At 40.2% G+C, this 27,264-nt stretch overlaps 1 protein-coding gene across 1 annotated transcript in view; it reads right to left on the bottom strand.

Moving 5' to 3' along the window:
* Positions 1-27,264, bottom strand: part of DLGAP2 (DLG associated protein 2) — a 690,779-nt gene that overhangs the window by 16,141 nt on the left and 647,374 nt on the right. Inside the window, exons 10-12 of the mRNA XM_073336187.1 lie at positions 16,645-16,994; positions 3,564-3,649; positions 1,873-2,288 (exon numbers count right to left, since the gene is read on the bottom strand). Coding sequence (XP_073192288.1) covers positions 1,873-2,288; positions 3,564-3,649; positions 16,645-16,994 — 852 coding nt within the window. The remainder of the gene's footprint in view (positions 1-1,872; positions 2,289-3,563; positions 3,650-16,644; positions 16,995-27,264) is intronic.

Below are 27,264 nucleotides of genomic sequence, written 5' to 3'. Positions count from 1 at the left end.
TTTTATGTTCCGGAAAGTAATGACCCCAACCAAATGTAGCTGTATCTACCAGTTGAGGACTGAACAGTGACTGAGAACAACAGAGAACCTTGGAATCTGTGTCTTTGAGCTACTTGATTTCATCAAAGCAAATGATTTACAGATTGCAATAGTACAAGGGCATTCGATTTGGGGGAACTGAGAAATCTGATGAATAAGGTACATGAGAGGGGATATTAAAATCCACTATTATGGAAGAAGTCTAGGGAGTCTTAAAAGCCACTCTAACAAAAGCACAATATTATAAAATTATTATTATTATTATTTAATAGCACCTAAGAGTGTACTAAGAAGTTCACAGTATGAAGATAAACTTCCTCATCTGAATTGCTTACAATCCAATCTCAGACATAACACAATGAAAGGAATGACAAAAGAGAAAAGGAGGGGGTTGAGGTGGAAAGACTGGCCTTGCAGCAGTATGATAATGCAGTTACTCAGCAAAGGCTTTTGCACAGCATGGTGGAGCAAAATAATTAAGGGTAAATAAAAATGAATTAATAACAGAACAGCCTGTCTTTCCTCTGAAAAAGAGGAGTCAAGAAATAGAAATGGGACAGTGGACTGTGCGACTGTCCAGAGATGTGAGGGTAAAACATGAATCTGACATAGAAGAGAGGAAGCAGTCAAACAAGAACATTCAGAGTCAGGCAGGGCTTGAAGAGGAAATATGTGGGCAGCAAAAGTCTAAATGAATTGATCCTGTGCCTGAGGAAGTCTGAACTGAAAAAAAACAACTCAAATTGGCTGCGATAGGAACATTGTCATGCAAACTGAAAACTGGCCAAAAAGCCTGTCGACAAAGGCTAAAATATACATGGCAATGGATAGAGTTGTGGGGAGGCATCTAACAGATTGGTAGGAGCAGTTTTATTTATCAGCATCATTCATGCCAACATGGCTCTGGCTCCAAGAAACCTGGATCACTTTTTAGTTCACTCCATCACTTCTCTCATGGTCTCCACAAGAAGCGAGCAAATAATAATGATTCTCTCTAAAAATGCAACAACAAAATGTAACTGAACCATCTAAAAGGACACATGCCCAAATAACTACAGAATCCTGTTGCTGTAACCATTGTCTTTCCTCACTCTATTTCCTCTCCAATCTTTGTTTCCCCCATCATCGCTCCCGCCCCTTTATGCCAGGAAAAGGGCTGGAGTAGAGTAAAAGGGTTCTAAAAGGCCTGGATCCAGCTGGGAGAAAAGTTTTGCGGTGCGGAACTGAAGAAGACTGTTGGAGGCTGTCTCTCAAGAATCCTCTCACATGCCCTGGCACAGGATTGCCAGAAAGGTTGTGTCAGGGGTGGGGCTCAAGCATGTAGCACTAAAGAGATTCTGGGCAATGCTCCTGCCATACTTAGGCATGGGCAGGTTGCCATAAGATAGAAGCTCCTCAGGACTAAATTACACCAAGGCCTGCTATGACCCCTGGAGCAATTCAGAATCAGGTGAGCACAAGAGTGACTTATTGTGACATTAGCTCCTCCTCTCTCTCTTAGAGGCAGAGCACAGAATCTCACTCATGATGTCAAAAACCATGGCTGATCCTGGAACTGACTGTACAGATGGACCCTCTTTGACTTCAGTGGGGCTCCATTCAGATACAGCAGTTTGCCTGCACAGTCAACTGCGGGATTGGGGGCTTTAACTGTAAGCGCCTCAGAGTGGAAACCTTCTCTCTGTTTGTCTTGTAGAGGGTCTAAGACATTTCCAAGTGGTATAGAAATTGATTAATATATAAAATTAATATATACAATTAATGATAAATATAAACCACAGCTTCACATTCTCTGTCAAATGTATGTAACAAAAGATACTGAGGTGTTCTTACTTTCTTCAGAAAGATCATTTTCTTCTGCTTCTCTCTCCATCTCTTTACACCATCCTTCCATCCTCTTCGTTTCAGTATGTAGCAACTTCATAAACCAAGACCCATCCCGTCGACATGGGGACATCCGACCAGTTTCAACTGTCTCAATGGCTGGCTCCAGCCAGGGTTCTGGTGGTGGAAGATTTGAGGTGTCAACCTGGGTCCTGTAATCTTCTCTGTAACTGAACAGTCCCTGTGTCCGTACTGTTCTTACTGCACCATATTGGGTAGGAGTGCTAGGCTCTGAATGCCTCTGGAATGATGAACCAAACTGAAGTCCCTTGTCCTCCATTGTTATGTGTCCTGGAAAGCCCTCCAGTTCCAGGTCAGCCTGAACAGCTGCTGTTACACTATTTGAACGTTTAAACCGTCCATGTCTTGGGCAAGGAAAAAAAAGAAAGAAAAATACGTACGTTGAGAGGGAATAATGTACTGGCAACACACATCTGATTTTCTTTCTGCATCTAATAGTAAAAAATATTTTTGCTGGCATACAGGATATTTTTCAATTAATCTTTGTCAAAATCTACCCTACAACTGATTTAGTTACTTAACGTAAGAGAGTGAATGACAACACAAAAAATCTATATGTCGTCTATCTGGTGTCATTATTGATCTGAACAAAGATATAAATGAAAATGATTTAAACCACCTTTGGAAGCGAATATTGATCTTTTCTCACATTACATTATATTGCACAACATTAATAAACAGAACTAGAAATCGCACCAAAGACCTGCAGTGCTGCATGTACTGTTGAAATGAAGACTATCAAATAAATATTTACAATTATTTCAAGTACTAAGTGTCTTACTCAAAGACATTCTGAGTTAAGGCTGTCAAGAATTTTGTAATAAATGTAAAAAGTGGTAGGAGGCTGGTGTGGTTTTATGTTTGTTCACGTTTAAACACTGTATAGAACTATTATGAAATGGTGAGTGTGTCGTGATATACTTACCTTGGATACTGAAATATTAGAATAAATTCATGTTCAATAGTTGTAACAGAGGCTCAAAGGATTGTTCATGAAATATACAGGTCAATTGTTCAAATTTAGCTCATGTCAGTTGTAAGCAAAGGTGATTACTATCCTCAAAGGCTGTTTGATGGCTTCTGTGAAATTAGATAGTAGTCCCAGTCCAAAGCCAGGTGGACAAGTGTCTAAATAAAAACACCTACCACCACCAGAATTAGCACATTTGTCAGCAGTCTCAGGACAATCCTGGACAAGGATTGATTGACCATGGAAACTGACTCCTAGAAGTAGTCCCTTTAGGTCAGGGTTGAGGTAGGCCCCATCCTGCAAATGGACTGTATAGCATAAAGATTCAGCCATGGGGATCCCTTTGCAGGGCTGGCGCGTCAGTGTGCTTGCACCTGTTCTGTGATTCCTCTCATTAAGTAGGAGCACTAAGTTCACCTTACAAACATTAACTTCCTCCCAATCAAAGAAAAAAAACCCTGGAAACTCTGAGTAAATATGAAGGGAGAGCTAAAGCATCTCTTACAACATTAGCAGTTGGCCAACATGCACATATAAGCCTGGCCTTGTGAATTATTTCTAGACAGCATCATCTACGTGTTTGCTAGCAGTTTGTTCACAGAAGTGTTTTGTCTTCTGAAAGGTTACACTTTTATTTTGCATGAGTTACCGTTTGTCATCTTCCACTTGCACGCCAACGGAATGGTATTCCCGTAGGCCTCTGCTCTCGGTATCTGAATCGGTTGCCGTTTCCACCTAATTCAACACAAAAGATACATCTGCAGAAGTGAACATTGACAATCCAACATTATATCTACCTACCTTTATATCAATTAATTATATATTTCTCTAATCACTTCAAAGAAACACCTAGCCCAGTAAAATCATTTAAATAAGCATTCAGTCTGGCATTATTGTTTTGGTGCTGTGTTTTATAAAACTGTGCATAACCACTTCTGCTCTGCTCTGTAATTCCCTTTCTTAAATGTATACAGATACAATTACTCAGTTTAATGCAGGCAGAAAGTAAGATTGGCTCGACTATTCTATTATTAGAACTGGGAACCCATAGTTTAGCCCCTTTATATATTATTAGCATACAACCTCATTATTTCCCAGGATTTACAAAATAAAATAAAGAAAATAGCCCCATAAAAATTACAAGTCATAAAAAGAAATGTTACAATGAATGGATTCTATTGACAACTGTGCCGACAAATAAAGAAATATTTAAGTGATAAAGAAGATACAGCATAATACCATAGCTCACCTTTCTTAACAACATAATCTTGAGAATACTGTATCAACTAAGTCAAGAATTTTTAAATAGTATTCCCCTCTGCAATACTCTTACAAAATATATTCACAATAGAGTTTTCACCTTTATTGGTACTACACATCAAAAAACCGACTACTACTACTACAATAAAAATTACTGCAGGCTTTACTATAAACACACACACGCACACACGCACACACACACACATATGTTGCAGCATGAAAATTATGTGGAATCTAAGGCGAGTCAAAGAAAAAATAATTAAAATAGAACGTTTTTCTCTTTTGGAGGATATTTTGTTTGTTAAACAAAATGAATGGCAGTTACCCATACGTATAGTTAACATTACAAAAATATGTTTCCATAATATATTGGAAATATATATATTCCATTATATATTAGAAATAATTGTTAACTTAAGATACAGTGTTACTTTGAAATGGGACTGTATAAAACTGGCAACCATTTATTCACTAGGTCTCTCTCTGTGCATTCAGAGTCACATCTGCTGACTTAGTAACAAACATATATTTCTAGTAGCTTTTACTCCTGTTAGTTAATCATGTTAAGCCAACACAGCTAAGGTAGAGTAAACTGGTTTCTATTCCTTCTAGTCCAGTGGTTCTCAACTGTGGTCCACCGACTGTTCAGGGAAAGCCCCTGGCGCGCCGGGCTGGTTTGTTTACCTGCTGCGTCCGCAGGTTCGGCTGATTGCGGCTCCCACTGGCCACGGTTTGCCACTCCAGACCAAGGGAGCTGCGAGAAGGGCGTCCAGCACCTCCCTCGGCCTGTGCCACTTTCTGCAGCCCCCATTGGCCTGGAGCGGTGAACCACGGCCACTGGAAGCCGTGACTGGCCGAACCTGCGGACCTGGCGGGTAAACAAACCGGCCCGGCGCGCCAGGGGCTTTCCCTGAACAAGCGGTGGACCACAGTTGAGAGCCCCTGTTCTAGTCCATCATCAACAGAATTATTCACTAAATTACATTTAAGAAGCAATAAATTAAACCTGCATAAATATACTGAAGATAATGATGTTGCACAGATCTCACTAGGAGAATCATCTGAAGACAAAGGTAAGCTCATGGCAATTTAGCCAGATATTTAGCCTCCATGTGGATTGCCCAGTGCCTCAGCAACATCAGAGACGATTTCCCTATGTGTTCAATGTGGGCTAAATCTTTGCACTAATGGAATGATTTGGGAACATCTCCATGGAGAGAGCATTTCAGAGAGTTCCTCTTCCAAAGTGCCCTCCTATGGGCATTTCTGCAGGAGCTCTGGATGACTATAATTTACCTAATATGTAACTGACACAGGAATTTATAGGAATGTATATATAGTTGATCTACACTGAACTTTTATATGACTGAAAACACAGTTATCAGTAAAATTACAGTCCAGGTGTCAAAATGGCTTTGGCACGAGTTCCTTCTAAACAGGAAACTCTGCCAAATTATCCTCCCATCCAGCTTGCCAAAGCTGACACTAAGTAAATGCTCTGATGATTGCTTTCACATTTTAATACCTTTCATTTGCTTGCTGTGCCCTGCAGCAGGAGGAGGATGCCAAATAAGGACTTTTGATGTAATTTGGAGAGCAAATATTGTAACACCTGACAAACAGAAAACAAACCTGCAAAATGGAAGCAAAGGCTGAAACAAGTAAAAGCAGGAAAACATCAGTTTCATGTAACAATGCGGGGGGGGGGGGAGTGGTGAACAATTTCTGCGAAACATAGGCAGTGTAAGGTCACCTTCTGCAAAAAAAGGGAGATAATTCAAATTTGATCAGATTGGCCAGGCTTCATTTAGAGCTGGTCGATAATTTTTCAACTAAATGTTTCTTTCTAAAAAAAAACAAACAAAAAACAGACTTTTTGTGGAAACGTATCCATTTCAACAAAACCTTCAAGGAAGGTTTCTCAGGATGAAATGTCTGGTCGAAAACAGAGACCCACTCCAGAATAGCTAATAGCCCAGTGGTTGGGGCACTCCCCAGGGATGCAGAAACCCAGGTTCAAATCTCTCTCTATTTGATTTGAAGCAGGAACTTGACCATGAATCTCCCACATCCCAGGTAAGGGCCCTAACTACTAGGCTCATGGCCATCCTGAGGTGGGTTTCCCTGTTTTTTGTGAAATATTTTGAAAGGTCTTAGTTTCATCTTGATGCAGAACAAAAAACAAATGTAGAGATCTTGAAATATTTTGCAAAACAGAATTCTTGTCTTCCAGCCAGCCTCAGCTTAATTTACATAAGATCGGGCATAGACACCAATGATCCAATTAGCCCAACATCCTGTCTTCTGACAGTGGCTAGTGCCAGATGCTTCAGAGTGAATTAGAAGAGCAGGGTAATTATCGAGTGATCTATCCCCTATCATCCAGTCTCAGCTTCTGGCAGTCAGAGGATTAGGGACACCCAGAGCATGAGGCTGTGCCCTGATGATCTTGGCTAATAGCTATTGAGGTACCTATCTTCCACAAACTTATCTAGGTCTTTTTTTTAACCCAGTTATACTTTTGGCCTTCATAACATCCCCTGACAAAGAGTTCCACATGTTGACTGTGCACTGTGTGAAGAGGTACTTCCTTATGTTTGTTTTAAACCTGCTACCTATTAATTTCATTGGGTGACCCTGTTTCTTGTGTTATGTAAAGGGGTAAATAACACTTCCTTATTTACTTTCTTCACACCAAAGTCATGATTTTATAGACCTCTATCAGATCCCCCTTTAGTCGTCTCTTTTCTAAGCTTAAGAGTCCCAGTCTTTTTAATCTCTCCTTGCATTTTTGCTGCCCTTCTCTTTACCTTTTCCAATTCTAATATATGTTTTTGAGTTGGGGCAACAAGAACTGCATGCAGCATTCAAGGTGTGGGCATACCAGAGATTTATATAGTAGCATTGTGATAATTTCTGTCTTATTATCTATCCCTTTCCTAACAGTTTCTAACATTGTTAGCCTTTTTAACTGATGTACATTGAGCAGATGTTTTCAGAGAACTATCCACAATGACTCCAAGATCTCTTTCTTGAGTGGTAACAGCAAACTGAGACCCTGTCATTTCGTATGTATAGCTGGAATTATGTTTTCCAAAGTGCATTACTTTGCATTTATCAACACTGAATTTCATCTTACATTTTTTTGCCCAGTCACCCAGTTTTGTGAGATCCCTTTGTAACTCTTTGCAGTCTGCTTTGGACTTCACTATCTTGAGTAACTTTGTATCATCTGCAAACTTTATAACCTTACTGTTTACATAATTTTCCAGTTCATTTATGAATATGTTGAACAACATGGGTCCTAGTACAGATACTTGGAGGAGCCCGTTATTTACCACTTTCCATTGTGAAAACTGACCATTTATTCCTACTCTTTCCCCCCCGTTTTTTAACCTGTTACTAATCAATAATAGGACCTTCCCTTCTTATCCAATGACTGCTTACTTTGCTTAAGAATTTTTGGTGTGGGGCCTTGTCAAAGGCTTTCTGAAAGTCGCAGTATACTATGTCAACTGGATCACCCTTGTCCACCTGTTTGTTGACCCCCCTCAAAGAATTCTAATAGATTGGTGAGGCATGACTTCCCTTTACAGCATATCATGTTCATCTACATGTCTGGTAATCATGTTCTTTACTATAGTTTCAACCAATTTGTCTGGTACTGAAATTATTTGCCTGGTATCAACTCAGTTCAAGTTATTTGCTTGGTATCAACTCAAGTTCAACTCAGCACAGGGGAAAAGGTAACACGTTTGGTTTTGTCATGTGGCTCCCAAAACTTGGATGAATCTTACCGAAGTAGATTTATTCTCCGTGATCCTTGAATATTTTATTACTCACTAGCATGCATTCCAAATAGTTTAATATTTGAAACCCTGGCCATGCCATCAGCAATATGATATATGGTGAAAGACAGTCATGTAGCCCCAGCTCCACAAAGTGACTTAGGTGTTGCAACACTGAGCATCACAACGCCTAACTTTTAGGCACCCAGAAAATCACTGGAACAACACTGGTATCCACAAAGCCTAAGTTAGGTACCTACATTCCCTATATGATGAACAGGGAGAGACAGGTGCCTAAAATGAGATTCACAAAATCCAGCACACTATGTGGGGTGCCACCTAAAGTAAGAAATGGGAGATGCAGAGGAGAGGATGGTGTGCTAAACCACCTTTAAACATCCACCCTTCTTATGTAGTTAGAATCATAGAAATGTAGGGCTGGAAGGGACCTTGAGAGTTATCTAGTCCATCCCCCTGTGCTGAGGCAGGACCATGTATATCTAGAGCATCCCTGACAGGTGCTCTCCTCCAATGTGCTTGCAACCAAGGTCGGTATCATCCAAAATTTTATAAGCATATGTGGACTTTCAGAAAGCCTTTGACAAGGTCCATCACAACAGTCTCTTAAACAAAGTAAGCAGTCATGGGATAAGAGGGAAGGTCCTCTCATGGATCAGTAACTCGTTAAAAGGCAGGAAACAAAGGGCAGAAGTAAATGGTCAGTTTTCAGAGTGGAGAGAGGTAAATAGTGGTGTCCCCCAGTGACCTGTGATCTGTACTGGGACCAGTGCTGTTCAACATATTCATAAATGATTTTGAAAAAAGGGTAAACAATGGGATGGCAAAGTTTGCAGACAATACACCATTACTCAAGAGAGTTAAGTTGAAAGCAGACTGAGAAGAGTTACAAAGGAATTTCACAAAACTGAATAAACGCAGAGCATAAATTAGAGTATAGCTTGATTTGTTTTGCAGCCACTCAACAAACTGAAAAAAAGATACATTAATTGACTAAACTATTTTTTGCAAATTATTTGCTCAGCTCTTTTAGCTATTTATGTTTAGCCAATAAATGGCACCGCTTATTTCAGCATTATTTGTCTGCTCTGAACATTGACTCTGTGAAAATCGCATAATGGAGTTTCAGATTTACTGTCTGTCAATGAATTCCAAACCAAATATGCTCAGTTTTGAAGAAAACAGACCTCAACCTACTATCTGAAAGTAAAGCCGGGCTCTTCCCTTTTCCCTTATCACCACCAGCAATAAAAATTTTTGCAGGCCACATTATGCCTCTCATGACCCCATGCAACCTCATTGCCCGCAGTGGCTTTGCCCTGCTATAACTGCTTGGCTCTGTGTGCAATTATAATTTAATAAACATTTCTGTTGATGGAAAAGAGTTCAGCTCACTCTCCCTTACCCCTATTGGCTTTTCAGAGCTAACAAGAGTAAGAAAACCTTACTTTTGACACAATAACAAGCAAATCTGACTCTAAACACACAAGGATTAGCACTTACACACACTAATCTGATGTATGAGAAAGTTTCATTTGTACATAGTCACTTTTCAAAGTAGAATAATAGCTTAAAGTAAAACTGCAGTGAGAACTTCCACTGCTTTAATTAACTGAAGGAATATTTACAACTAACAGATGCATATGTTTCAATTTTCAAAACACTTTTTAGAAATGCACATCAGGGATTCTCTCTCTCTGTATCTGTGAATGATTTCTGTGTTTTGTAGAGGGGGAGCATTTTACTGCTATAATACTTCTCAGCAGGAAGTCCAGGTTGCTGAATATGGTGGGTGACAAAATAAGTGCTAATTATCAGATAAATGCATGAAGCAGGTTGGAAACTTTCATGGTTCTTTTAAGTGAGTTCTATTGGATAAAAGAAATAATTCAGAAAATTTAGAAAACAGGATTCATATTAAACTAAAGTTAGATTACCAACAACAAATTCTAATACATAACAGAACGGTGACTATTTTCAACATCCTTTATGCATTCAGAGGCTAAATGGCAATTCTTCCGTAACAAACTAAATGAGCAGACAGTCTGCATGACAACATCCTGGATCTTTAGTAATATGAACTTTTCATTATGTTACATGACAATTAAGAAAATCAATAGGATAATTTGTGAAAGAAGATTACATTATTACAAGCTTTTTTTAAAAAAAAGTCGTTTTGTTTCAACTACAACCACTTCTGCTAAGCTTTTTAGCAAGGGAAGAAATAGCTTTTGGATGAGGCAAATCCATTAATTGGTTACATCCATTATTTTATGTGCACATATGGGCAAAGAACAATGTTAGGGGTCAAATTATGGCTGCTTCACAATGGATGTGCTGGTGGGGGATAGGGCGCACAGGGAGATCCTTCCCTGTGCTCTGCCCTCATTGCTCCCATATTTAGTATCATCATTTGATAGCCAGTGCTCTTCAAGTACCTAGTGAGTGTGTATGTGTGATGAGGGTGAGGGGGAGTGAGGGTGAAGGTGGGAATGCTAGTGTGGCCAACGCTGGTTTCCTGCTCAGAGAAGGTGTGTGTAGGGGTGGTATAAGGAGTGATTATGATTCAGAGATTTTTAGGGCCAGAAGGCACAGCATAGCTCATATAATTCACCAAGTGATTCCTGCATCAAGCCCATAACTTCTGGTTGGGCTACAGCATATTCTTTAGAAAGCCATCCAGTCATATCTTAAAGATGTCAAGTGAGAGAGGATAAGTTGTGTCAATGGTTATTACCTGCACTGGGTGTGTCTACACTTCAATTAAGAACCCCTGGCTGGCCTCTGTCAGCTGACTCGATGCAAACATTTGAGCTCGGATATGGGATCCTGTGGGGAGAGGGACCAGCCCGAGCCCGGGCCCAACCTTCTATGCTGCAATTAAACAGCCCTTAGCTCAAGCCCCATTATCCCAATTTGGCTGACACGGGCCAGCCGCAGGTGTTTGATTACAGTATACACATACCCACTATTAAAAATGTGCACTTTATTTCTCGTCTGGATTGAGTTTCCAACCACTGGCTCTTGTTATGCCTCTGTCTGCTAGACTGAAGAGCCCTCTGCTATCAGAAACCTTCTCTCCATGTAGGAACTTACAGACCATGATTAAGTCACCATTAAAGCTCTACTTGAATAAACTACGTCGACTAAACTTCATAAGTCTTTTGTTATAAGGCAGATTTTCCAGACCTCCACTAATTCGTGTAGATCTTTTCTGAACCCTTTCCAATTTGTTTACATCTTTTTAAAAGTGTGGACATTAGTATTCCAGTAGTGGTCTCCTAATGAATATACAGAGGCAGTAATGCCTCCCTACTTCTAGTAAATATCCCCCCGCTTATACAGCCAAGGTTTGTATTTGCTGTCTTAGGATGCGTCTACACACAAAAGTTGTGCTGCTTTAAGTATAGCTGTATAGTTAAAGCAGTACAACCCCCTAGCGTGCATGCAGTTATACTGGTAAAGGTGCTTTATACAGGCATAACTGCATGTTAGGGCTCGAGCCAGTATTGCTGTTTCAGGGAAAAAAAGAAAAGAACAAAATAATCACACTTGATAGTGCAACATCGTGTTTAGACCAGTCTTTAGCATCAGACTAATGCAGCTCATGCTCAGCTGGTCGTTCACCACAGCCCTAACTCCTTTTTTGAGTCACTTCTTTCCAAAGTACAGTTCCCCAGCTTCTGCGCGTGACCAACATTCTTAGCTCCTGGAGTATGACCTTGGATTTAGCTGTAGTAAACTGCATGTTGTTCAAGCTTATCATGCAATACAGATAGCTCTGTAGAAGTGACCTGGCCTTATCGTTATTTGCCACTCCACCAATTTTTGTCTCATCCACAAACTTTAATAGCAACAATTTTATGTTTCCTCCCAGATCATGGATAACAATATTGAACAGCACTTGACCAAGAACAGATCTTGATGTGCCTCCAACAGAAACACCCTCACTGGATGATGATTCTCCATCTACAATTACTTTTTGAATTTGCTCACCTCCATGGTGACAAGGCTGCATTTAGAGGACTGTTTGCTATACCTGTTTAAAAAGTAAAGCAAGGGCATAGGTACAAACATTACCACTTGGGAGGTGCCATGAATGCAACTCTTGCTCTTAAGGTAGTGCTGCAGAAATCTGCATTTTAGAGTTGCCCAAGAAAGGTTGATACCACAGTAGGGTCTTCTAATTAAATGCCTGTATCGTGACTGTGACTCAGGAAAGTGGCACTTGATAGGTTCTTGTCTCACAGAATGCTACTATGAGAGAAAGGAGAAAAATAAAACAAGAAATTTCTAATGATCTCTAATGTTTTCCATTCAATATATACAAAAATAGTGGAATCCACTTCGCCTTTCATCCAAGGCACGTATTCAGTTACATCGTGTCATAATGTAAAAAACTCATGGAGTACAGCTGAGACTAATTGTACCACTGCAGCCCATGAAGCTTCATATTACAGCAATCATACAGTGGATTGGCATAACATCATAGAAATGTAGGGCTGGAAATGACCTCAAGAGGTCATCTAGGTCATTTCCCTGTGATGAAGCAGGATTAAGTATACACAGACCATCCCTGACAGGTGCTGTCCTCCAACGTGCTTGTAACCTTCCCATCTTGGGGCAATCTGAAAATTTTAAAAGCATACTATCCACTCCATTATCCAAGTCATTAATGAGGATGGTGAATAGTACCAGACCCAGGACAGATCCCCGCATGACCCCACTAGATACATCCTCTCAGATTAAGAGCAAACCATTGATAACTGGTCTGTGAGTACAGTCTTTCAACCAGTTTTGCACCTACCTTACAGTACTTTCACCTATGTCGTATTTCCCTAGTTTGCTTATGAGAATGTCATGCCGGAGAGTGTCAAGAGCCTTACCAAAAACAAGATATATCACATCTACTGCTTCCCCCCATTCACTAGGCCAGTAACCCTGTCAAAGAAGGAAACTAGCTGGTTTGGCATGATTTGTTCTTGACAAGTCCATGCTGACTATTCCTTATAATCCTATTATCCTCCAGGTGCTTACTAACTCGTTGCTTAATAATTTGTTCCATTATCTTTCCAGGTATCAAAGTTAAAATGACTGTTCCATAATTCATCAGGTTCTTTTTGTTCCCCTTCTTTAAAGACAGGTACTGTCTCCAGTACTGTCCTCTTCCCCAGTCCCAGATGACCCGTACCTGCTGATAGTGGGAGCGCAGAGTAAGAGCAGCAGCTTCAACAGTCCATGTGAGCATGCTCAGTACAAGCAAAGCAGCAAATCTGGGAGGGCATATGACCCTGTGTGGTACCCCCCCCCCATGTCACCTCTGCCCAGTCCTCTGGGACTTCACCCACCCTCCAGGAGTTCCCAAATATAAATGCCAACAGTTTCGAGATTGCTTCATCTACTTCCTTAAGTACCCTAGGATGAATTTCATCAGGCCCTGCCGACTTGAATACATCCAACTTATCTACATAATCTTTAGCCCATTCCCTTCCTATTTTGGCTTGCATTCCTTCCCCCTTGTTGTTAATATTAATTATGTTGAGTATCCGGTCACCATTAACATTTTTAGTGCAGACTAAAGCAAAATAGGTTTTGGATTTGTAACAATTACTATAGAGAGGGTCCTGCAAAAAATAAATACAAATTACCCGTTTTGAAGGGTCCCTGTACATGACAAATGAAGGGAAAAGAGTCCATTTTTCTATACTACCTATCACAACTTTCTCCAATAATGTAATCATGATTTGGTCTTGGCATACATTGGGTTTGTTTTTATATCAAAGTGCTTTCTTGTGCTCCCATGACTTTCTGGGACTTTCATGACTCTCACTACAGCAATGACAAAACTGCAGATTTAACTGCAATCAATGTAATAGAACAGTGTCTAAATTTTAACCCAAGTTTAACATTTTACAGTTTGCCCATCTTTGGGAATAGAGGGCTATTGAAGTCAATGACAAAACTCCCTGGCTTGAATGGTCCAGGATTAAGGACAGAAAATGTTTCTTTTTCATATAAAGGGCCAGGCTCGGTAGCTGTTCCACATACAGGAACTCCACAGTTCCACATGCAGCAGCATTGCTAGATTGGTGTTAATGTTAGTAATCTATCATCTTCACAGCCTGTATGGTAGCAAGACTTTCATAGTAGCAGACTGCCTTATGTTTCAGACGGTCTCATATTGTCTAGAACCGTAATAGCAGTCATTTTCACACCAATTTGTTAAATCAGTGCAACATTAATAATGCACTAATTATCCATCCTGGAAGATGCAAAATTTATTAATGCAAATATATTCAGATGCAACATAACAGCACTGCATTGCATTCTAATGAGAAAGCTAATAATGCAGTCTATCAAGGTAATATGTAAAAAAAACCATCCTTATCTTAGGTGCTTTGATGCAGAAGGCTAACGTAACTGAAGTAGTTTAGTCTTATTTCTGAGGCAGGAACTAAATTTTTTCTGTATTTTGAAATAAAATTATTCTACTCTGCTTTATTATTCATAGCAAACAAAGCAACGGGAATATGACAAAATGTATTTTCTGCTAAGAAATGTTGCCAATGAATATTTTTCACACAGATGTAACATTTGGAACCTACTGGAGAAATCACCAGTACAAATATATTGTGTCCTGGGATAATTTTGTAACTTTAATCTTATATACAAAATCCTCCAAAAGATGCCCAGGAGGTATCTGCACTTCTGAAAATATTGTGCTTCAGCCTTTTTAGACTCTGACCTTTCACAAACAGCTTTTATCATTTACAGGGATCAAACCTGAAAACCAGAATTAGGAGCCAAGCACCAAATGCTGTGTGGCTGCAGGTATTCCACTGTGCCTGTGTAAATCACTGCATGGATGTATTAAGGGATTATGAGCACACATTACCAAAAATACTGCACACAAAGAATCAACAGAACCCTACTAAAAATGTTGGTCATCAGCTGTAGGAAGAGACTGATGTAATCAAAGCTTCCGAATTAATTGTTCAAAGACAGGAGTTGAAGGGAGGCACCACTATTGTTATATACCTTTAGTTCCAGCGGCTGTCAAGAACAGACGAGAACCACCACACGTACCTTTCCTGTTTGAACTGTGAATTCTGGGTTAAAAGTCTAAAAGTACCAAAATTACCTCTTTTCAGCTTTCCATCATTATCCACTTAGCCCCCTTTTTGAACAACCTCATAGGATGCACTACTGTAATGGATAGTGGCAAGACTTAATTCCTTCCTAAAGCATTTGAAAAGTGATACCTGAGTATTTTGCTGCTAATGTCAAATTGGATTCTAGTCTTTAATATAACCAGCTGTGGCAAAGAACCTTTACACTGAGAAGTGAGCAGGCAATGTTACCCTAATCCTGTGCCTTTTCATACGTCCAACACCTGAGCTGTGTAACACCAAAATGTTATCATACTGTGATGTCAGTTACGAAAGTTCTTCATCTTGGTTGGTTAATCAGTATTTTTTCAGGGAACATATTTAAGCCTAATGGCAATGGAAGAACTGCTGTATAAAAAGAACAGTAGATCCACTTAATGGGCTTGCCTCTTAATGGGGACTACAGGCCATCCACTGGGATGTCTCGATTTACTAGATTCCATTGCACTGTCCTCTGGAATGATGCTGCAATATCAGTACAGTCACTGTCACATGTACCCTTATTCCAGGAGTGGTGTAAAAACCCATGGCAATTACTTTGTGTGTAATGAAAGGCAGAGGAATTTAAACAGATGAGTAGTCCCACTGCAGTTAATGGGAACATTTGCATGCCTAAAGTTAAGTTTATGCCTTAAGTGTTTGCAGGCACAGAGCCTGCTCCTCCCTCCTCAAAAGTTCCTGAACTGTTTGCATGGTTACCTGCAGTATATTTATTAATAATCAACATTTGCTAGGGATATAACTAAATGACAACCAGCACCTAGTGTCTGCCAGTCAGCAGAAGAAATATGATTTAAAATTTGCATTCTAGATCATCATATGTCATTCACCTGAAACTACAGTGTGACAGTATGTTCTATAGACTGGCAGACATTTTGTAACCAAAAACATATTTTTTGTGTCACACAAATTTACTCAAAGGACTTTCTTATTAATTCTACATAATGTCTGTTCAGTTTACAATTCCCTGTTCATCTATACTGACACATTTTTTATCTTTTTATCCCCAACAAAGCTCCTGGTTCTGGTTTGCTTTGGGTGAGTTGAAGAAGTTATTATTAAGTAATAATTAAAAAAAACCCAAACCAAACAACCAAACAATAAACACGAAGCAGCATCAGTACCTATCCCCCATGGTCAAAAAGGAAAGATAATGAAAAAATGCAGTCCAGGATTTTAAAGCTGACATATTTCTATAAAAAAGACTATGAATTCATAGAGTGAAGGAGATGAACATTCTGTTCACCTGTAGATCCTCAATATCATTTCATATCAAGTGTGAATGACAGGTAACCTCCCTAGAGATTTATTCATTCATTTCACTTCCAGGTTATTGCACAGCCACTTTGCCATGATGCGAATTACAATTAATGCTAAGCAGCCAGGGGTTGTTTGTTAAATTATTAGAGTCAGTGAAGCTCAATGACTCATTCTATGCTATTTACAGAACCAAGGCAAGCAATTCATCACAGAACAGATGTTAATGATAGGCTACCTGAATCCCTATAGAGGACCGTCGACTCTTAAGAAACTCCTCAGCTTTTGTCACTAAAATGGCCTTGTCACTGGTTCGTACTGAAGTGATTTGACTCTCAGAAGCATGGCGCTGTGCCGCGGCAGTTTCCATGGCAAGATTCATGGCCTTGTTACTGTCCAAACTGTCTGTAGAGTTGTACATCCCTCGACCATCTTGTGGCCATGGGGAAATCCTCTGAGTCCGGCTATCATGATATGCATCCTGGGTGGATTCTGTGCTGCTCTGTGCTGTAATTGAGATGAGTGGCTTGGAAGTGGTACGTGGGGGTACCGGTGGTGGCGTTTTTTTGTAACTTGTATAAGTTACAGCTACAGAAGGAATAAAGAAAAAAAGAAATCAAGATTAATTTGTTAATGGCAATATTGTGCTTTATTGGAGAAAAATGTAAAACAGAGACTATGCTACTTAAAAACCAAAGACAATTGCAAAATAGTGTTCATCTGCAAAGCTCGCTATCAGCACAAACTCTTTCTCATCCTAAGATGGGTATCCATAGCAACAGGTTTATTTTATTTCATCAGGGAAGCAAGGATTGAAAACGCTCCTCATACTAAAATAAGAACCCTTGATTACAGTGAAGATGAAAGGAGTTAGCACGGATTTGTGTGTGTGTGTCTGAGTACTGAGAGTGATGTTCAGATTTGCACCCGTTAGTGCCCATGGGTTGGTTCTGCATGGGATAAAGCTGATAACAGGAATGAGGGATGATTTTTTCACCTTATGTAATCATTTGAACTCTGGACTCTTCACTGATTCAGTGGGGATTTAAGAAAATGACAGCAATATATTGAAACAAGAAATTCTTCGACAGACTCTTCCACTGAGCAGCAGCTCATTACACTTTTGATCTTTTTAATACTAATTTTAGGTTTACTGTTGGATATAGATTTACTATCTGACAATAATATGACTACTTAAATGGGAATAAGGATTAAAATATATATGATTAAAACAAGCTACAAATATTAGTCAAGCAGGAAATTCTGTACATACAAATGTTTCTAAAATGCAAAGGCTAAGAATGACCTTTAAAACCAAAACAGACTAAAATACTTTAATCTACAGTGACATTTTATCCCTATTCTTGTAGTAAATTTTAAATGCAGTGAGAGTATATTGAAGGGTACTATTTTGAAATAGACAGAACCAGCAAAAGTACAGATCTAAAAAGTAGGATGAAATTGATGCTGAAAGAACGGGCTACACATCAGAGGGACAGAGAACTAATATCAACAGGATGAATCAGGTTTGCTTCTGGTTTGACTCTAATCCCATCACACAGTAGAGAGTTTGACAAAGCATCAGGTGCATCCAGGAGAGACTAAAAAAGGGAGAATCCCGACCAGGAGAAATCTCTTGCTTTTTGGTATTTCAGGGAACAGAAAAATAACAGTTTGCAGAGTGGTAGAAAACACTTTATTTATTTTGTGATCACTATCATACCATAAACAATCTGAATTTTTAAATCCAACCCACCTGACTCGAAAGGGGCTGCACTAGCGACAGGTCCATTCACCAGTTCGTACTGTTTTGGTAGAGGAGTGATTTGTTACTGAAATAGTTAGACCAGTACAACTCCTAGGGTGGATGCAATTATATGGATACAATAGTGCCTTATAGCAGTATAACTTACTCCCCTTCCCATACAGGAATAGCTATGGCACTTTTACACTGATATACTTGTGCCCACATGAGCGGAGTTGTACTACTTTAACTATACCAATGTAGTTAGCGGCACAACTTGTGAGTGCAGATACAGCCTAATAAATCTACTATTAACAGCAAGGCTTTGCGTTTTGCAGGATTTTGTAAAGGTGACCCAGGTAAGCCAGGGCCTCAGGCAAAGAGTGCCTCCCGCTGTAGAGAGGTCACATGATAAGCGAAGAAATAGGACGATCCAGTTTTTTCCAGCTAGTATGAGGTCTATGTTACAGTTAGAGAGAGGAGGGGCTGGCTAAGAAGCTGCTAGCCATTGTAACTTCTGCTGAGCAAGAATGAGAGGGTTACCACATAGGGAAAGTAGAGCCAGGAGAAAACCGCCATTCTTCCATTTTCTTTTTATCATTGGTAATCACAGATGAAATAAGAAAAAGAGTGAGTACTGGGGAAGAAAACCCTTCAGTAGGAGCCCAGTTTGAACCTACCACTTATTTAAACTGCTCCAATTCTGGTGGAAATTTGAGGAGGCTCTTGCCTTTGAGTTAAAGAAGTTTAAAGGAACAGGGTCAATAGATAGTGCCATCAGATTCAAGAGATGTCAAAGACCTCACAGACCAGACCATCAAATGTTTGAAATACAGAAGGTGTTGTGGTATTAGTGGTGGGCTGAGTGGACATTGGTGACCAAATTCTAGACACAGGACAAACAGTTCTTGTTTGTCACTGCACTGACTATTGCTACTTTACTTAAAGGGCACTTGTGGTGACATGTAGACATAGCAATCTTAAACTGATTATAGCGAGTGGGAATGGGCAAATGACAGGTTAATGTGTAAAGTGTTTGAATAAAGAGGAAATATGTTTAAAATGTTGAATTATAAAACTGGAAAGTTCATCATTATACATCCTTACATACTATTCAGAAATCAGATTATGATTTTTCTGCCTAATTCTGGTTTTGCCTTGTCTTGCTTCCTTGACATGGAAGGGAAACTGCAAAACTGGGAAGGGGTCCTGAGTGTAAATCTGAACATGGGGCTCAAAAACATAGCTGTTCCAAGTGTGGTGCTACCATCTAGGTCTGGTGGTCATTCTTTAGTGGATTGTATGCCCAGGTAACTAGATTCTAGACAGTAAACATTAAGGTTACCGGACCGAAATGGCTGTTCAGGAATACTGAAACAACACTGAACGATCTAGAAAAACATAAAACATTTATCTTTAATCAATAATTACAAATATCTTGATTTATAATTTTAATCAACTATGAATATTTTCACTTCTCCTTAAAACAATGGAATGCCTGTCTCATCAATTTCCCTTAAGCCATCCTTGTCTGTAAACACTAGGGCAACTATTCATAAAAATCAGAATAGACTATAATAAGAACAGACTTTAATAAAAGAGTTTATTTGAGAAAATGAGACTGAAGAGACAGTCCAGATTCTGAGAGTTGATGCATTTTTTTAAAGCATGGTTGTGCTGTTCCATCACCAAACTTATCTCCTATCAGATTTGTAACTACTGGTTGAGAAGACAAAACCAACTAAAAACAAAACAAAAACACTTTTCAAATGCCAAGTAAGAGGGCAGCTTTTCAGAATATAGTTGTCCTCTCAGAGATGGAGATGACCACAGTATTTGAAAATTATGATAGTATCTGCAAAGCTTAAACTATAGCTCAAATTAATGATGGTGCTAGAAAAGGTAGATGCAGGTGGTCACAGTGCTGGAAAGCATTAGAAATAGGGCTACTGGGATGAAATGAAGTGGGTGAAATCCAGATAAGGAGATTAAACTAAGACAGGTTATCTGTGTTATAACTAATTTATTTTATTTCACCAGCTGTCTTCATCCCAGAGAACAGCAGTGAGCAATGAAGCATATGGTGAATGTGACAGTGAAACCTCATGGGCAAGCATAATCCTAATATACAGGCAATAGGTCCCATTTCTACCTAACCAATGTAAATATTGAACTTGTTCAATATATTTCCACTGTTAGCTTAATTTCTATCTAGCTTGTCTAAAGGTCCTCTCTTAGAAGAATTAGTGTGGTTGTTTGAATATTACTTTTTGGGGGTAAGATTTAAGAGTTACTTCTGTGAACTTAATATTGCTTTTGGCCTTCTGCTGAGTGAGCTGTCTTACAAATACATTTTATGACTTATTTCTGCAAAACACTGGAAAGCATTTGCGTCATAATTTACCCCCCCTGAACCCCTAGATGTGCAATGAGAGGGAGAAACCAGGAAAGAGGTAATGATGAAAAAAGATCTAAGCACATAAGCAATCTTAATATATATTTACAGTGAGACATAGCAGCAAAAAAGTCCAATGAATTTCCAGGTTGCAGACACAGAGACAGGGTTTCCAACTTTCTAATCGCACAAAAACGAACACCCTTGCCCCGCCCCTTCTCTGAAGCCCTGCCTCATCTCCAAGGCCCCACCTCCCACCGTCGCGCTCTCTCCACCACCCTCACTCACTTTCACTGGGCTGGGGCAGGGGGTTGGGGTGTGGGACAGGGGTGAGGACTCCGGCTGGGGGTGCAGGCTCTCTGCTAGGGATGAGGGGTTTGGGGTTCAGGAGGGGCTGTGGGCTCCGGCTGGGGGTGTAGACTCTGGGGTGGAGCAGGGATGAGGGGTTTAGGGTGAAGGAGGGGACTCCAGTCTGGGGCAAGGGGTTGGGGTGCAGGAGAGGGTTCGGGGTGCACGGTCCTGGCGGCGCTTACCGCAGCTCCTGAGAAGCGGCAGCCAGGTCCCTGCAGCCCCTAGATGGATGGGCAGTTCCTGGCCAATGGGAGCTGCAGAACTTCCCTGGTCGCCCATGCATCTAGGGGCTGCAGGGACCTGGCGGCCACTTCTGGGAGCCATGCAGAGCTAGGGCAGGCAGTGAGCCTGCCTTAGACCCCGGCCCCCACTGCATTGACTTTTAATGGCCCGGTCTGCAGTGCCAACTGGTGCCACCAGGGTCCCTTTTCAACTAGAACGGTTGAAAACTGGATGCCTGGCAACCCTACACAGAGATCAGATCATTAGGCAGGGAAGTTAAAATCCATAGCTACACAGCTGGTGAGAGCACACCTGGATCTGTGTTCTATAAGGGCTGCTTTACTGCCAGAGAGAAATAGAAACTTGGAGGCACTAACAAAAATTGTTAAAATACTGGAGGGGCTGATTTATTGGGAAAGATTAAAGGGCCAATCCCAGTGGTTTAATCACTCAAGTAGTTCCAGTGAAGCCAATGGGATTATTTGTATGAACAAGATGAGCAGGATTTTGCTCTAAATGAACACAAAATGTATTGCTTAGCTAAGTGATAACTAAATAGAAGGTGATGGGGGCAAAAGAACCCTGCAGTAGGCAGATGTGGGAGCTGTCCCCTACATTAGGCCTCATCTTGATCTCTAATATTTATAGATTTGCTAAAACCTGAAGCATCAGGGTTAGTATCCCTTCCAAAACTTTTCTCAGCATTAACTATTATGCCTCTGGATATTCTTATCTATAAAAGTGTCCAATTCCTTCTGAATCTTGCAAAGTTCCTTGCCTCAGTGATCCCCTGCGGCAATGAGTTCCAGAGTCCCCTGCGGCAATGAGTTCCAGAGTCCCCTGCGGCAATGAGTTCCAGAGTCCCCTGTGGCAATGAGTTCCAGAGTCCCCTGCGGCAATGAGTTCCAGAGTCCCCTGTGGCAATGAGTTCTAATTGCATGTTGTGTAAAAAAATATTTCCTTTTCTCAATTTTGAATTTGCCACCTTTTAATTTCATTAAATTTCCCCCTTGTTCTTATGTTCTGACTTGGGGAGAACAGAAGCTCTCAGTCTACCTGCTCTTTACCATTCACTATTTTGTACACTATTATCAAGCCTCCTTTTATTTGTTTCCTTTCTAACATAAACAATTCCAGTCTTTTCAATCTCTGTTTAACTCAGTTTTTCCCTATAATGTTCTATTAGCTCCGAAATCCTGCCCTTCAGTGGAACAATTCACACACAAGTGTGAGGAGGCCTGGAGCAAGTCAGTGCGGCCACTGAATACATAGTGCGAGTTGAGCAGAGGCATGCCCAAGCTTCCTTAGAAATGCCCCGATTCCGTGTTTACGTAAAAGCTTATTTTCAATGTAAAACAGCATTCTTGGATAACACAGAAAATGCCCAATATATTGTGAAACATGCAAAATTTGATGTGAGTTTTTTATTTCCCTATTTTGCATGAATGATTTTGGTGTTTAATCGCTGGCCATTTTCAATACGCTGTGCAACAATCTTGCTGTTGAACACAGAGGCACATACAAAGCAAAAATGACAGATTGGTTCCACACTGACAATTGATCTGTGACATCTGCAGCAGCTCTGAAGCACAAACAGAAAAATGAGTTGGCACCAGTAGTCAAGACATATTATGGGATAGTTTTAACCTGAACACGTAAAGAAGTACGAATGAAAGAGGTTGAGACTGTCTTTCCTTTTACATTTGTAGGTTACCTCAGCAAAGATAGTTTTAAATTTATAAACAGGAAAAACCTTTTTCTGGAAATCAGAATTTACAACTTGTCTTCATCAGTTAGTTACTGATCATCCCAAAGCAAGGAAATGAAGTGTACAGGTCAAGATACACAAAAACCTCCCTCCTTATGCTAAATTATACAGATGTCTTATAGGCCCTTTTGAATAACAGTATGGGCTATTTAGATACTTGCCCATTGTTATTACAAACATATACAAGCAATTCCCTTGTGTTTTCCTATTAGAAAATAAATTTTTAGGCAAATTTATGTCAGGACAATAAAATGCTTCTATGTTTATTCACAGTGGACTCGATGTCTAGCTGGCAGCCGGTATCAAGCAGAGTGCCCCAGGGGTTGGTCCTGGGGCCGGTTTTGTTCAAGATCTTTATTAATTATTTGGATGATGGGATTAATTGCACCCTCAGCAAATTCGCAGATGACACTAAGCTGGGGGGCGAGGTAGATACGCTGGAGGGTAGGGATAGGGTCCAGCGTGACCTAGACAAATTGGAGGATTGGGCGAAAAGAAATCTGATGACGTTCAACAAGGACAAGTGCAGAGTCCTGCACTTAGGAAGGAAGAATCCCATACACTGCTACGGGCTGGAGACCGACTGGTTAAGAAGCAGTTCTGCAGAAAAGGACCTGGGGATTACAGTGGACGAAAAGCTGGATATGAGTCAACAGTGTGCCCTTGTTGCCAAGAAGGCCAAAGGCATATTGGGCTGTATTAGTAGAAGCATTGCCTGCAGATCGAGGGAAGTGATTATTCCCATCTATTCGGCACTGGTGAGGCCACGCCTGGAGTATTGTGTCCAGTTTTGGTTCCCCAACTACAGAAGGGATGTGGACAAATTGGAGAGAGTCCAGCGGAGGGCAACAAAAATGATTAGGGAGCTGGGGCACATGACTTACTAGGAGAGGCTGAGGGAACTGGGGTTATTTAGTCTGCAGAAGAGAAGAGTGAGGGGGGATTTGACAGCAGCCTTCAACTACCTGAAGGGGGATTCCAAAGAGGATGGAGCTAGGCTGTTCTCAGTGGTCGCAGATGACAGAACAAGAAGCAATGGTCTCAAGTTGCAGTGTGGGAGGTGCTATCTTCCCTCAAGTTACATGTGGTTTGCACACCCACACAGTGCCAAATTGGCACACTATATAGTCACTTATTACATCACGTATAATATATATATAACTCTCTATCACCACTGAGTTTGGCCCAAATATGCCCATTAATGACGCATCCTCTGAACCATGTTCAACTTTCATTAATATTTGCATTATGATATCTCTTATGAAGCATAATCAGAAATCAGTATGGTAGGCACTGTACAGATACGTTGTACAGAAGACAATCTCTGCCCCAGAAAGCTTACAGTTTAGGTTTCAGACGGGAAAAAACTGGTATAAATCCGAAGTATTTCTACTGATTTATCTCTTCAATGAAAGGCATTTTTAGATGTAACTGGTATAACTGAAAGCAGATTTTCTCCCTTAGACCTCGTTGCATTTTGCTGAATTTTCTGAGTATTGTAGAAACAGTTCTAGGAATAATTCAGTTACTCAGTCTAACCAATTTTTTTCAATGCAAATATAATTTCTACTAGAAATGAAATGCTCTTCAGACTGAGATTATTACAAATAACTAGGCCTAGGATTATCTAAGTGAATCAGAAGATTTCAAGACGAAAGGCAAGAGGTGAGACCTAGTATTTTGGATCGGACATCGAATTTCATGAGGTCACAGTTCAGCCACCTTCAAGAGATGCAGCTTTCTAATTCACCCACAGTTGTCAGTGCATGTGCACAATGTGATCACCCTTTTCTTATGAATCAACATAACCATTAATTTAATGACATTAAACACTAACTCAAGGGGAAGATGCCATTATCCAGGGGAAAGCACAACAGATTTCCTGAGTAACAAGCTTTATTCATCCTGGGTCTGGTTACTTGCTTCAGGAAGATACAATGTGCCCCAGATTTCAGAGGAGCAAGACAACTGAGCTGCTGTTGGAAAGAATGCACTATGTTTTCTCCTGTTCTCTTGACTAGTGCAGAAGGAAGGCGAGGCTAGTACTCCCTTGGAGCTTCCTTTGCTCTGCCAGAGTGCAAAACCTGCAACTGTGCAAGAGGAAAGTTTCCTTGTGCCAGCCAGTTTAAGGGCGTGACAAAATTTGGACCCAAACATAGAGAGTACTAAATTCATTGTGTGATCTTCTGATCATTATGAGAATTCTTATAATCAAATTCATTTACATCATTGAAAATGGTCACCTATAAAGTGTCCTTAAAGCACCGCCTTGCTTTGTTAGAAATGCTTTCGCATGCAGCAGAAATATGGAACTTTTTTTTTTTAAGTACTCATGGCTGCAAAAAAAAATCACTTTTAAAAACAAAGAATAATGAACATTAAAAGACTACTGACTGCAGAAAGCAAATGGAGCTTTTGAATTATGATATCTTGAGCACTTAAATGATTTTATTTGCTGATCAAAGGATGACCCCTTTGAGGGATTTCCTATAAATCCATGCCCCATTTGAAGGATAAAAGCCCTTCCTTTAAAAAAGAGGTGTCTGAGACATGGTTTTTATATTTAATAAGCAGGTCATCAATCGACTTCACAATCTGGTCTCTAATGGCCATGTAAAACAACTTTCAGAGATTAGGAGAATGTCACATAGGTTCATTTCATATGTACATAGACAAAAGGAAAGTAGAAGTGTGAGATCTAGCCAGTGGTTTCTTACCTGCATCAATACATTTCTGCGCTCAATAATAATGAGATGCTTTAGAAATGATTAGATATAATGACAGGTTTCAGAGTAGCAGCCGTGTTAGTCTGTATTCGCAAAAAGAAAAGGAGGACTAGTGGCACCTTAGAGACTAACCAATTTAATAAATAAATTGGTTAGTCTCTAAGGTGCCACTAGTCCTCCTTTTCTTTTTGCGATTAGATATAATGCATATGTGGCTTTGGGTAAACAAAGATGGATCAACTGAAGGAATGGGCAAAAGTTAACATAAATTAGTCACTTGGGGCTAGCCAGAGAGTCTAGTAGCACCTGTAATGCACAGGATCCACATTTACAGTCTTGAGCTTGGTCCCTCTCTTACATGCAGAAACAGTATGTACTCAGTATGGACCACAAGGAAAAAATGCCTCCCCTTGCTGTGACCCTCCCCACTACCTGACATGAGTGCTGACGGGCTCCCGAGGGAAAGGACATCACCATGATGTAGGGCATTTAAAAAGGAGAGCCACAAGAAACTGGGAGGATTCTGAAACATCTCAAACAAAAATGAGTCTTCTGGGTATAGATCTTAGGGAAATATTCCAATTCATAGGAATTTTTCATGATCTGAATAGAGGAAAATACATTTTTGCACTTCTCCACAGACAACTGTTACAATGCCCATTCCTTGCCATCCAATTTAATTACTCCATGCAATTATTATTATTTAAAATCAAAACTGATCAGAGAGCAAAAAGCACATGAAAGTCAATTAATCTGGGCCAAAGAAAGTTAAATTGCAGGGAAACTTGTAATTTATAGAACACTATTTAAGACACAAAATAGAAGGAGACACAACACTTGCACCTGGTGAAATCAATAGTATGTGCGCAAAGTGAATGTAAAATGCTACCATATCAGAATGGCAGTGTTTCACAGACACTTTGCATTTACACTGGACAAGTGTAAATGACTACACAAGGTGCAGAGTGGTGGCAAATCAGGCTTCAAGAATATATCCTTGTTATCCACTGGCCCTTCCACCCTGCTGGTCTGCTCTTTGGTTTCTCAGTCATTTCCTGCCTGGGTGCCCACTTCGGCCTTTTGTTCTACTGGAAAAGGATCTTTTCATCCTTATCCTGGGACCAGAGTGCCCCAGACTCCAGAGCCCTTCTCTTTTGGAATATTTCTGGGTGTTTTACTTCTAGGACAGAATTGGATATTGCAAACTTACAACCAAATTCTTTAAAAAACAAGTTATTTTGGAAATTAAGGAAAAAGTATATTTTAAACAAAAATTAATGTTTTTCTTATCATAGCTACATTTTTACTTTTCCCCAAAAGCTAATCAGATTGGTGATCTTAATCACCATTCCAGGACAAAGAGGCTTACATGCTCACATGTTTCCAGAGATCAAATCTGAGGCTTGGGCTATGCCACCAACTTATGTCGGGATAACTATGTCGCTCAGGGGTATGCAAAATCCACCCCCTTCAGTGACATAGTTATGCCGACCTAACCCCTGGTGTAGAAAGCAATATGTTGATGAGAGAGTCTCTCCCATTGACATAGTCATCGTCTCTCATGGAGATGGAGTCCCCACACCAATGGGAGAAGCTCTCCTATTGGCTTAGGTAGCCTCTTCACTAAGCACTACAGTAGAGCAGCGCTGTAA

This window comes from Lepidochelys kempii, chromosome 3 (genome assembly GCF_965140265.1).
Source record: "Lepidochelys kempii isolate rLepKem1 chromosome 3, rLepKem1.hap2, whole genome shotgun sequence".
Taxonomy (NCBI): Eukaryota; Metazoa; Chordata; order Testudines; family Cheloniidae; genus Lepidochelys; species Lepidochelys kempii.
This window is presented reverse-complemented; position numbering and strand designations above follow the sequence as displayed.